Source organism: Oryzias melastigma, linkage group LG1 (assembly GCF_002922805.2).
Source record: "Oryzias melastigma strain HK-1 linkage group LG1, ASM292280v2, whole genome shotgun sequence".
Taxonomy (NCBI): Eukaryota; Metazoa; Chordata; class Actinopteri; order Beloniformes; family Adrianichthyidae; genus Oryzias; species Oryzias melastigma.
In genome coordinates, this window is record NC_050512.1 from 16,314,835 (window position 1) to 16,328,013 (window position 13,179).

At 37.6% G+C, this 13,179-nt stretch overlaps 1 protein-coding gene across 7 annotated transcripts in view; it reads right to left on the reverse strand.

Annotated features, from left to right (window-relative positions):
- sh3gl2a (SH3 domain containing GRB2 like 2a, endophilin A1) overlaps positions 1 to 13,179 on the reverse strand; it is a 38,458-nt gene that overhangs the window by 2,336 nt on the left and 22,943 nt on the right. For 2 of the 7 annotated variants that reach the window (XM_036212378.1, XM_036212377.1), the window contains exons 2-9: positions 6,902 to 6,970; positions 6,120 to 6,192; positions 5,456 to 5,599; positions 5,009 to 5,142; positions 4,765 to 4,923; positions 4,068 to 4,171; positions 3,810 to 3,925; positions 3,364 to 3,378 (exon numbers count right to left, since the gene is read on the reverse strand). In XM_036212378.1, coding sequence (XP_036068271.1) covers positions 3,364 to 3,378; positions 3,810 to 3,925; positions 4,068 to 4,171; positions 4,765 to 4,923; positions 5,009 to 5,142; positions 5,456 to 5,599; positions 6,120 to 6,192; positions 6,902 to 6,970 — 814 coding nt within the window. Of the gene's footprint in view, positions 1 to 2,860; positions 2,873 to 3,220; positions 3,233 to 3,363; positions 3,379 to 3,809; positions 3,926 to 4,067; positions 4,172 to 4,764; positions 4,924 to 5,008; positions 5,143 to 5,455; positions 5,600 to 6,119; positions 6,193 to 6,901; positions 6,971 to 13,179 lie in introns of all 7 variants that reach the window. The other 5 variants (XM_036212380.1, XM_036212379.1, XM_036212368.1 and 2 more) reach the window with 4 other exon arrangements.

The following is a 13,179-nucleotide window of genomic DNA, read 5'->3' on the forward strand; positions in this document are numbered from 1 at the left end:
TGTAAGATAAGTACATCTTTTTATTAAATACTTGGATAAAAATCTTTATCAATGACGACGTCTTTGAACAAGAAGGCAAAAATGCTGACTTTCTCCTGTGAGATGATTTCTTAGGTCATCACAGCAGATTTCTGCTCCTTTGAGGCGCTTTTTTGTTGCTATTTCACCTCCAGTTTGTGAAAAGCACAGCCTGTTGCACTAAAATCACATTGATGTACTATTTCCTGGATTTCCGCAGTCCCAGGATTTCACTACAAGCCATCATCTAAAGAAGATTTCTTTAAAAACCCACTCAGATCATTTTTTGATCTATTGTAAAAGCGTTCCCAATTGTCCTTTAATCATGATTATGCAGTTTTTAGCCAAAACGAATCGTTTTCGGACAGTTTCTGCAGAGCTGTAGTCTGAGTTGTGGTCGAGACTGTTGGCATGGAGTAAGCCACCCTCATTTCCCAACGTCGCTTTGTTACACTGTCTTCAGCTAGCTTACACCTCCAACGTAGCATTAGCAGAGCAACAAAAATGGCGAGCAATATTGAAGGTATCCAGTCGTACATTTTGAGCCAGATGCCAGGTCAGACGAGGAAAACGAAGACGTACATGAATCTATTTGTCTGCAAGTGGATGCATCAGAATGGAGCGGAGCAAGGTGCTTATGGCCTGCTGAATGTAGCACCTATGCCACTGCTACAGGGTTTTTTAAACATCTGCTCCTGATTCACATTTTATTTGAATAAATACATTCTAAAAAACTTTTAATCTTAATTTTCCTAATATATGTCCTCCATCGTAAGAAAAATGCCACAAGAACATGTTAAAAACACCAAAAACAGGATTTTGATTGGAATGGGTCTTTAGATTTCAAATAGTAGATTTTAGACATGCATAATGGATACAACTAAAATCCTGATGGCTGTTTTAATGGATGAAAAAGGCTAAATTATTATTATTATTATTATTTTCGTTTAAATCTATCTACCAGGTTTGTTTCTATGAAATTTAATGTATAGTTTAGTGTTGTTGGATTCTTTGCAGCCCATTGACTGTTTTCTGCATCTGTATAAGAAGATCTTAAGCAAACATGGCCTTGTTATATCCACTGAACTAGTCCTGGGTCTAAAGCTGCTTTCACACTGAACGAAACAAATAACTTTCTATCCCAGTTTGGAAAGAAAATACAATGAAAGACATAAGTAATTTTGTATATTTTCCCACTTAAAAAGAAATTGACAATCTGTCATCCTAAAGGCTAATTTGACCAGTGAGAGATAGAAAATCACAAAGAAAATCAAGAAATTGACTCTTAAGAATTTATATGAATTTATTTGCATTTCATTGAGGAAAATAAGTATCTGACCCCAAGTAACCATTAAGAGTTCTGGTTCACACTGAGCTGTTAGACTCTCCTAACCAACCTGATTGAAAGACACCTCTTTGGACTAATCATCTGTATAAAAAGACACCTTTCCAAAGAGTCAGTCACTCAGTCAGACTCCAGACTCTCCAACATGGGGATGGCTAAAGAGCTTTCAGTGGATTTAAGGGAGAAGATTGTAGACCAGCACAAGATCAGAACTGACTACAAAACCATCACCCCTCAACCTGTTGGTTGAGGGGTGATGGTTGAGGGGACAACTGTTGCCGCAATTGACCTATAGGTCTCTGGGTCCAAACAAGATCTCACCTGGTGAGACCACACTCAGCCAGAAGACCACTGGTAATCTTTACACTGCAATGGTTTAACATCTTCCTGCTTTAGAAGGCAGATGTGCAGGAAGTTTGCCAATGAACAGCTTCATGAATTAGAGCAGGGGTGTCAAACTCTAAGCCTCGAGGGCTGGTGTCCTACCTTTTTTTTTTCCCAACCAATCTGCCATTGAAGCTAACCTACTGTGGAGAGAAATGCTGCCTATGACCCCAAGAACACCATCCCCATTGTCAAGCATTGAGGTGGAAGCATTATGCTTCGTGTTTTTTTTTTTTTTTGCAGGGGGGCACTTCACAGAGCTGACGGGAGGATGGGCGGAGCCATGTACCATCAAATCCTTCCTTCCGCCAGGAGGCTTAAAATGGGTCATGGATGGGTCTTCCAACAGGATATATGACCAAAAACAAATATGGCCTTGGCAACCAAGGAATGACTGAAGAAGAAGCATGTCAGGGCCATGGAGTAGTCCAGCCAGGCTTTGGAACTCAACCCTATAGAAAACTTAGAGCGTTGAAGCTCAGAGTTGCCAAGCAACACCAAATCTTACTGAAGTAGAAGTCATTTGCAAAGAAGAGTGGACCAATGTTCCTTTTTATATGTGAAGAATCTGATCATCAAATACAAAATATGACCTCTGTGATTTATGTTAAGAGGTTTTTTTTTGGCAGTCTTTCCGACAAAGGAGTTCAAGTACTTATTTCCCCTTATATAAACTGTTTTAACTCAGCTTTTTAATTTTCTTAGTGATTTTCTATCTCACTGTCAAATGAAACCTACCATTAAGATGACAGATGGTCAGTTTTTCTCATTAGTGGGCAAACTTACAAGATTAGCAAAGGATCATATACTTATTTCCTTCACTGTATATATATTTTCTACCCTTTTCTGATAAAGTTGTCCCATTTGGATCAGTAAAGTCATGTTTAACATTCAAACAGAACAGTTTCATTCTCTCATTTGACTCTGAACAAACAAGCACATTTCCCCAAAATGTTAAGCTTAACAATACAACAAAGGAGAAAACAGGAGTTAGAAAGAAACGGCACTGCACTGCAAGCAAGAATGCAGACGGAAAAAGAACACACGTGAAAGGAAAAAAAAAAAAGAGTGACAGTGAGACTTTGGATGTCTCCCTCAGTCACTCTTGCTCACCTGGAGATCTTGCTGTAAGGGAGGGAAAAGCAGGAGAACAATTGTCAAAGAAGAATTTTAGCAATCCGATGTTTACATGAAGAAACTATGAAGTGATGCAGAAGAGTCGCAGAAATGGAAAGGTCGGTTGGACGACAAAGTGAGAAGAGCCTCACTTAACACCAGCAGGTGGACAGACAATAAAAAACCCAAAACATTTGGATAAAGCAGAGAAAACAAATGCTGATCCGCCGGAGAGCTTTGGATTTGAGTCGATCGAGTAATTGTAAGGCGAGCGCACAGCACTTGATTTTCTGCTGTTTGTTAAAGAAAGAGGAAAAAAACATGAGAGAAAGACTCAAACATGGACTCTCGTCTCACCTGGAGACCTTGCTGCAACGGGAAGGAGAAAAACAGCAGGAAAGGGAGGTGAGGACGTTAAAAGAGTCGGATTAAAGAAAGGATGTCAAAGAAGAAATGAAGTGATGAGCACACAGATGGAAAACAAGATTAACCGGGCTCACCTGGAGACCTGGCACCTATAGAGGAACAAACACAAACCAAATTGGAGAGAAAAATCAGTTGATTCATTTAGATTTGTTAAATAACTGTTAATAAATGGTTAAAATAAAGCTGAAAATAAGGGAATTTTACTTCTATTTTTTAATCTTTTAGTTTTTGTTGAAAAAAAAAATATTGTTTTAACAGCACTTTTAACTTATGTTATTGATCTTGATGATTATGTCTGAGTTGACATTAAGGACAAACTTTACTAAAACGTTTTTTGGGTGAAGTTAAGAGTTTGGATGCAAAATAAGAGAAAGTAAGCACATGATTATATCAAACTACTTCATATGAGTTTCTTTGTGGGCAAATTCACAGTAAAAAGTTAGCAGAAACTGCACAGAAGTAGGCTCTAAGTTTATTTCTTGGTACGATACTGAGGCACGGTTAGACTCTTGAGTCTCACCTGGAGATCGGGCACCATGCATGCCTCCATTGTGGGTCTCAGTGATGGAGAAGTCCAGAGATGGGCGTGGTTTTGGGACGAACTCTTTTCTCGGTTTGCCAGAGGCATCTCTTATCCTGCAGATATCAAGAGAAAAAACCCAGTCAGAGCCCAGAACAGGATGAACACTACTTTTTTATTTCTTGAATTCCTAAAAACAGACTTTCTGCTAAGAGTGTTGTCAGAACGACCGACTATGGAAACAGCATCTGAACTGACCGTTCGTCCATTTTACTGGAGAGCTGTGTGAGGATTTCTGCAGACCGGCTGTGATACTCCAACTGAGCGTGAACCAGAGCAGCCAGCTGGCTGACCTGCTCAATCTGAAGACACCAACACAAAAAGACAACATCTACTGAGCAGAAGTGAAAAAATCTGCCATGTTTGACACAATAAGGCCTTGTTTTAGGATTAAACCCAGTTGTAGAGGCTCCATCTACTCCAAGGCTGCAGGACTTGCATCGAAAATGGCAAAAAACAAAACATTTTATAATGTTTTTATAACTGATTTGATATTTCTGTTTATTTTCCTAATGCTAACTAGATTAGGAAAATATTATTATTTTAATTATTTTTTTTTATTGAAATATTATGAAAAATATAAAAAAACAAACAATTCAAGTAATCTAAATAATAAATGTTATGGATATGATAAAACACATGATAAAATTGTGACTTTTGAAATAAAAAAATCTGGTATAAAATAAATAAATTGGATTTGTCTTTGTGGAAACAGCAAAAAAGAGAGAAACTGTTTTGGAGTACAGTAGTTAGATGTTTACGTAGTCAGAGGATGCATTTCATTGGGGGGGATTTAAAATAGCACAATGAGTCAAGAGGATAACATGAGTCATCAGTGAGAGCGTTTCCTGATGTAGACAAACGTGTAAAGTGGGGCTGATGACTGCAAACTCACATCGCTCTCCAGCAGGTTGAACATGGACAACTCAGCAATTTCCTTGGAGTCATCAAACTTCTCCAGCGCCTGTTTGATCTCATCTTCCGTCACTTTGCCCTGGCGTTTCTTTTTATAGTCAAAGTCCAGACGGCGACCCTCCAGTTTCTTCAGGTGATGCTGCAGAGCCGACGATCAGTTAAAAACCTCATCCCTGATGATGGTATCTTCCTCCTCTGCCTCTAAACCCACAAACCAATCCTACCTGGATCTCCTTGAGGTCTTTTTCATGAAGGATCTGCATTGGATCGATGAAATTCTGCTTCACCTCCATGTCCAGAGCGTCCTTCACCTCACTGAGCTCGCGCATGGCATCCCCCACATCGATCAGTGCAAGACCTGAAACCAGCAGCGTTGGTAAACTCACAAACAAATCACAAATTACATCTTCAGACGCCAGAAGAAAATAGAATAATGTGAAAAAAATGGAGTGCTTTCCAGAGGCGGGATAAAACCGGTGTTTTAAATCTCCTCAAAGTGCAAGCAATAAAACAGCAGGGCAAATTGCAGGTGTCCTCAATGTCAGAGAGGCTCATAAACAATTCATGATGTTAAGACTGCATCCTCCAGGGACTTCAAATATTCCTTCTTGTGCTGTCTACAGAGAAAAAAGGAGTGTTCTTCAGGGTTAGTTTTGAGTTCAGCAGCTCACCAAAGTTGGAATCTTCTCCCAGCTCCCTGCCAAACCTCTGCATAGACTCCCCCAGGACGGCCTCAGTCTGTGTGTAGCCCGGTCCCTTCTCCTGGCCTCGCATGCGTGACATGGAGTTCATCATGCTCATCTTGGCTCTGGTGGCTGCGTTGACAGAAAATATGAATAGACTTGAAATTAAAAAAAACAATAGGTTCAAGGTTTTTTCAAGTAAGGGTGTGTATTGGACAGAATCTCGAGAATTTCATATCACAGAATCGATTTTTCTTTACATCCCGACTTGGAAGGTTTGGATTGACTAACAGTATCCAAGAAGAGTTACCAACAAACTGATGATTTAAACGTCCCTGGTGAAAAAGAATCAGATGTTGATTAACAGGACAAAATGTTATCACAGAAATGGTTTTCTGATAATCCAAACTGTAACATATTTCAGCAGAGACCAGCATTTAGTTAAAAAATTCTGAATATGGAAGTTCTGCATGTATAATATGCATTATATCATTATCTTCATCTTTAGAGGAGAAAATGTTAACATCAGATATTAGAGCTTAACTTAAAAAAAATATCACTAATTTTCTGAGAGATTGTACAGAATGGATCTCAAGTAATCAATAAAAACCACCAAGCAGCCTCAGTTATGGTGTTCAGCTTGAATAGGTACCTGGGTTTGGCTGCAGGTACTCGGTGGTCTTGGTGATGACGTCCATCACTGCTCGGGAGGTGGTGTCCACCCTCTGAACAAATGAGGAAAGAACAGGTAAGAACGTATGACAATCATACAAACAAACACATAAGCAAGCCTATCTTGAGAAAAACTTGTGTACCGGTAAATATAGACTATAATTGCTGATTTTATATTTATAAAATGTGGGTAATCTCCAGAATAAAATACTTTTTTAACTAAAAAAATAGATTTGTTTCTTAATTGTAATCAATATTTGCAAAAAAGACATGTCCAATATTTTGAACTCATCTTATCTTCATATTGTGAAGTTTCTTTATACATTTTCTTGAATTTTTGGATATTGGAACATTGTACTGAACTCATACAATTTGAGTTTAGCGCCAGACACAGAAACCTTTCTTTGTGTTTCTTATCAGTTTGATCTTGAAGTTCCTACTTCCTCTCAGTTTGTATCCTCCTTCATTTTCTAAGAACTGGTTTTGGATATTACATGGTGTTTTCCCACTAGCTCTAATGATGTAAAATATGCAAGTTTTATTATATATATATATATATATATATATATATATATATATATATATATATATAATATTGGGCTTAGTAGGTAATACAATCTATTATGGTGAAAATTCACTTTAGCATTTTTTTTTATCAGCCTTTAAAGACAACTGAATGACAATGTATTGTTTTTGTTTATCTGCCAAGGAAATAGGAATATAGGAAATAAAAAAATAAAAAAACTAATAGTCCAGACGTGCCTTTTCCATTTCAGTGAAGTCATCATCGAGCTTTGTTCCTTCTGCTCCTCCAACCTTTTCACTCACTCTCTGCAAAAGACAGAAAAAAAAAATCACGTTGATACAAATAATTCTGGGTTTTTCATATTAAAATCTAGACATATTTACATTGTCCTTTAAGGAAATAAATGAGTGCAGTTTGTTTCAAATATGTTCTCTAAACAGGCAGAAAGATTTGGTTCATGGAGCAGCAGAGACAGCACACATAAACACGCAAGGAAATAAAAATAGATCTACCTCCGGCACTGAAGCTGATTTTCATTTGGCTCCAAGGTGCAATACAACCAGACACCACTAGTGGGGAGCAACAAGCAAACAAGAATAGGTGGATTCAGCTTTCAGGGACTGTCACAGTGTGACTGAAGCGATCAGGACGAATAAGGTCACACAATAAACCTTTTATAGGAAAATGTTCCTGATTTTTTTCAGTGCTTTCTTTCCTCTTTTGCTATATCATTATTTTTATAAAATCTGCTTTCACATCCACACCAAGAGAGGAACAATGAAGCAGATTTTTCAGCTGGCAGAGCAATGATCTGTGAAAGCACACAGGGGGTTTATAATGTTAAGCCTGTGGCAGAGGTTAGTGCAGTGTAAGACTTTCTGAAAATTGTTGCTCTGTGACTCATCACAGGAAACTCTTCCCTGATCCCACTTGTGTCGAGCGCCTAAAGTTCTGACAGCACTGCAGAAAAGAAGAAGGAGACACACATATTTGGACAAATCTTGCACTGAACTGCATTTCCTCTCATTATCCTCAACTATGCATCACCTAAGCAGTTACTTTAGCTAGTTCCCATGGAAACAGGGACATGCACACCCGTCCTGCAACATACACTTCCTTCTGTCACGTTTGATCATCAACGACCACAGAGTCAACGGTAGCATCAGGGAATAACATTCTTTGGATGTGAGTTGCAGAATGCAAATATCTTCAAAAAACCTCAAACAAACTCCTCAGTTTGTTATTGAATGTTATAGTTTAAGGAACATGGTTTTATAATTGAGTCTTGTTGTTTTAATGCTGAAAACTTTGGGAAAACAACATTTGAAAAAAGGTTTTCCAAAATATTCATTCATATAAGGACAAAGCCAGGAGGATTTCTTTAAAAACAGAGATGATTTAGACACATAGAGAAATATGAAAATTATAAAATGTGGTGTTACGTAGTCTAAATAAGATGGAAAGTCCTAACTACTTTTATTATGTATGCGTTAATTCTATGATTCACGAGTCAGATTTATTTAAAAACGAATAAATTCATGACCTGCAGTCTGTTACTTCCTCAGCTAAAAGCAGCTCAGTCACGCAGCATCACTAAGCACCTGTGGGCAGGTAGATTTTCAGAGAAAAAGTATTTGGAGACCAGCTTTCGGGGGGTTTGTTATATAAGTGGAATGATGCTTGATGACGCGACTGCTGCGAGCACACCTTCAAGCCCGTTCAAGAGTGCAGCAGAAAGTCAACGGTCACGGTTCTTTGGTGGCTTCAAGCTGAGGCGACGGAAATTTAGAGCAGCGATGAAAGGAAGATGCAACCAAGGATGCCCTCCGTGAATCCAGCACGTCACAATCAATGAGTACAGGAGGGATGACTGGAGAGGCGGCGGAGTGCTGCTCACACAACGTGACAGAAGCAAATGACCAGGAACTAGAGGTGAACACTTCACAAAAGATATGTAATTGAGCTTTTTACTTGTACTGATTCATACTAATCCATCTGATTGGCCTCATGAACAAACTAGCTTTTCATACATCAGTGTCTTGTGAGGAAGAGGTGAAGGTGAGGAGAGCTGTGATGGAAAGAGGACATACTTTTAAAGTTCTTTAATATACACAGTAGATACAAACTATTGAAAGCAGTGTCTGCATTAAGTTGAACTAAATCAAGTTGTTTTCCTCATACTTCAAATAATTACTTTGTTTTATTCTGTTTTATTTCATCATATTTATTTTTCTTTTTCTTTTCTTTAGCACATTTTAATTCTATGTTATGTCTTAGGTGTGTAATTTTTGCCTCTTGACCAGGATTCCCTTAAAAAAGAGATCAGTGGACTTTTTTCCTGGTTGAATTATGGTCCAAAAAAATAAAATAAAATAAATCAAACATTACATTATTTTTTCCAAAAGAAAAAAGGGAAAATTAGCTGTAATTAGCATGAATCCACTAAAGATCTACTTAGATGAAAATTGTGTTTTAGGTGTTTTTAACAAGTTCCCGTGGCATTTTTCTGATGATGGAGGACACATATAAAGAAAATGAAGCTTAAAATGTTTTCTGAAAAAGCTTGTAGGTATGACGTAAAAGCTACTATAGCAAGACACAAGCTCTCCACTCCATTCTGATGCATCTACTTGCAGATAAATAGAACCATGTATACCTCAGTTTTCCTCGTTTGAGCTGGTATCTGGATAGCTCCACTATTGCTCGCCATTTTTTGCACCGGTAATGTTAGGTTGGGAGTGTACGCTTGTGGGAGAGTGTTTAAACAGATTGATGATGGCAAGTGGAAGTAGGCTTACTCCGCGTCAATAGTGCCATCCACAACTTTTGAAAATAGATCAAAAGATAGGCTTTAAACTTCCTGCTTGCACGCTTCAAAGTAAATATTGAATTGTACTTATATACAAAACGTAAAAAAAAAATACAGGTTTTAAGAGAATCGGGAAACACAGAGTAAAATAAAAACGTTCAATCCTCAAATGTGACAATACAAAGATATTAGCAGCCATACTAATTCCTGCGTCGCCTTGATTTAATGCGCCAAAATGCGGAAACGCATTAAAGATAACAGCAGGGGTTTCTGTTTGCAGAGACAGTTGCCCATGAAGACAAACTCACGGCGGCTTCATTGGAAACATGGTTCAACGTCTCCGTGCAGACGCCAAAAGTAAATATCCAGCATCAAACACACTCACTACTGCAAAAAACAGTTGTTTTTTATTTGCTTATAACAGTAGACTAAATGTTTTAACAGCAGTTATAATGAATTTGCTTTTTCTTTTAGCTAGTAAAAGTCAACCTGCTACTTCAGTTAAGGAAATGACATTTTATTAGAAAAGATTAAAGGATAGTTTCAAGTAAATGTTTATCTTCACACATAAATCTGTTTCTATCTGCACTTTTCATCTCAGCCACTCAATGTTTGTTTTTTTCTAATTATATTGCTCCGTGGAAAAAATATATAATTAAAATGTTTGCACGATTGCTTTCTTTTTAGGCGGGCATGTTGTTGCAGTGCTCCATTTTAGGGATTTTACCTTTTCACAGTGACAGAGAAGCAGGTAAAACGGCCAAAACATGCAAAGCAGACAGGAGGAAATTGAATTATGTTCAAAATAAATACATGTTAAGATCTCTTTTGCCAAAGGCTCAGAATAGAACCTAATTGGACCAGATTATCCAGTAAAAAAGGAAAGGAAAACAGAATAACACCTGAAGGTGTGAGACGACACAGACGTCTTTGATGTGTTCAAATCTTTACTTCCTTGTGACATTTTTTCAGTTTTTAACCCATAAGTTGCTTTTTCTTTACTATTTTTTTTTATTTTAAAGTCTGTGGGCCTATGTGCATGAATGTGCATCTATATAACAAAAAACAAGCCATCACCTTTCCCGTCTGCGTGTCAACAAGGAAAAAGGCTTTTTGAGAAAAGGGAAAAATTGAAGACACCTTCAACTTCCTGGAGACTTTAAGGATTTCATGGAACACTGGCAGGTGTTTCAAATTATTCCTAATGTCCTCAAAGCAACAACATAACTAGGAGGGCAATATTTGTTCAAAAGCGACGGTTCATCTGCAGTGTTTTCTTTTCGATAAAGAGAGCTGCCCTCACAGATTAGTGGAAACACTTTTGGCAAACACAGTGAGGCAGTTTAACCAGCAGGGAGTTCACACCTGTGTGAGACACGCTTAGCTAATGCTATTAAAGGCAGAGACACACTCTGACACAGAAAGCATGTTGTTGCTTTTACACGTAAGTGCTGGATTAGATTCTGCTTCCCCCTGCATGGACATAATTAATCAATACTGCAGCATCGGCAGTGTTGCTCCTTTACTGTGCATGAATACTAAACCTGCTCAGGTATATACGTTCGACTTGAACAATTAAAGCCAACCATTTGTTTAGAAGTACCTTAATTATCTCCTATTTGTTTTGAAGATATTCCTAATAATCTGATACAGTTCAAACACTGTAAAATGTGTTAGTGAAATAATGAGATAGTTACCACCATACAGTGTTACATGGATTCTAAAACGGAGAACTTCTAACAATTGTTTTGCCTCTCCTGGAAGGTGTTTCAGTTTGGCCACTAGGTGGCTATCACACTATAGCACTACAACTTATTCTAGAAGAATAAAAATGTATGAGGAAAAAAACAGTGCTTTAGACCACAAATGGTTACTTTAAAAATATTCCCTTAAAAGAGTTTGGAAAATTAATGCCTGTGAAATATAAAGTCACCTTATTCAGCAATGTATGTTTAGGCCGACTGAGTGTTAGCATTAGCTGGTCTATAGGAAACCTCATTTTAAGTTAGCATTAAGCTAGCAGACTTTAGCATTGTGCGCTAGATCGATCTCTACATTGATTGATTATTGATCTATTAAGATTAGCTTGATTAATCAGTTTTTTATCATATATATATATATATATATATATATATATATATATATATATATATATATATATATATATATATATATATATAATTGGAGAGAAGCAATCTGAGTAATAGGATTTTATTTTCTGTAAAGGTTGTAAAAAGCCTGTGTTTAGAATAGTGGACAGAATCATGACTAATTGTTCAACTTTATTTTTGTAGCTATTCTCATGTAAACATTTACAACATAAAATGCTTTACACACCTCAAGTGCAATAGAAACCTAAACTGAAAAAATAAACGAAAAATTTGAGCATTCCTGGATAAAAAACATAATTGTACCATTGTGTGTTTGCCAATTAAAAAAAAATAGTATTCTTGACTGAAAATCTGCAAATAAGTACTAGTGAATTAAGTACAAATGACTAAATGTAAATTGTTTGCTGATCTGATTGACATTAAGAGGCTAAATAGGCAGGATAACATTTGTACAAAAATCCACAGCTCAGATTCATCTAAGAGTAAAGTTTTTAATAATTTTTTTTATTCAGGTAATAATAAAGTACTTGAAGGTTCAGCCGCTAAATAAATAAATTCACTTAAGTAAATATTTTATAAGGTCTTTGCTCTTAAGCAGCATAATGAATTCTAAATGCTGCTAAAAGGAAGCTAGCAGTTGTTAGCATCAGAGCTTTAATGTCATTTGGATTGAGGCAAACATGTCTGTGTACAGCCTGCAACATAGCAGCATATTTAACAAAAAAGAGGAAAAATATATTGTTATGATGAATCCATGAGGTTGAGCAGCTAATGTCCTTACCGTTCAGAAAACATTTACCATTTTCTAAACCTTCTAAATGCATCTACAGGCGTTGCTTGTGTCGTACATTGAACACGGAGCTTTTAGCATTAGCCTTGGTCACATGGTGCCCAATGTGAGGCTCACAAGGAGCTGCTGTCCCTGCCTCCCACGCCTCCCCTCCCCGTTTCCTGCTAATCCCTACTGGGCACAGAGAGGCCCCTGCTTTAAATACGTACAGAGTGGAAGACAGAGATTAAAAATGACAAAAGTGATTAGTGAGGCTGTCAGGATAGCCCCTGCTCCTGGACTATCACAGAAGGATAGCTCCCTTACAAAAACGTTTCTACCTTTAACAGAGACACTTAAGGCTCATTTTCTCAAAGCATTTTCTTCCAAGGAAGGAAAGCTAGAAAGGAACAGACCTTCAAATATTTTAAAAGATTATCAGCCAACAGATGCACTCTGAAACACAAATATGAGAACTATTATATTTCTCAGTGTCTTTGCTCCATTAACATCCTCCTCTCCCTTCCGGACCCCCTCTGGTCCTCACTGTTCCCATTGCTGTGACTGTCATGCTAAACTGCCTCTAATGTTTTTCAGCCACCGCGGGGTTTTCGTTCAACGGCAGAGTCCAGCCGGTCCAATTTAAAGCTCGACCTCACCTGACCTGGATATTTAAAAGCAGCACAACAGTAAGTCTTAGCTGTGACTCCATATTAATACCTTGATTAACAGTGAACTTCTAATCTTACTACCCGTCCCAAGAATAGACCTACACTCTCGTGGAATTGAGAAGAATCCCTGTCAGCATGGGGGAGTGAACTTCTT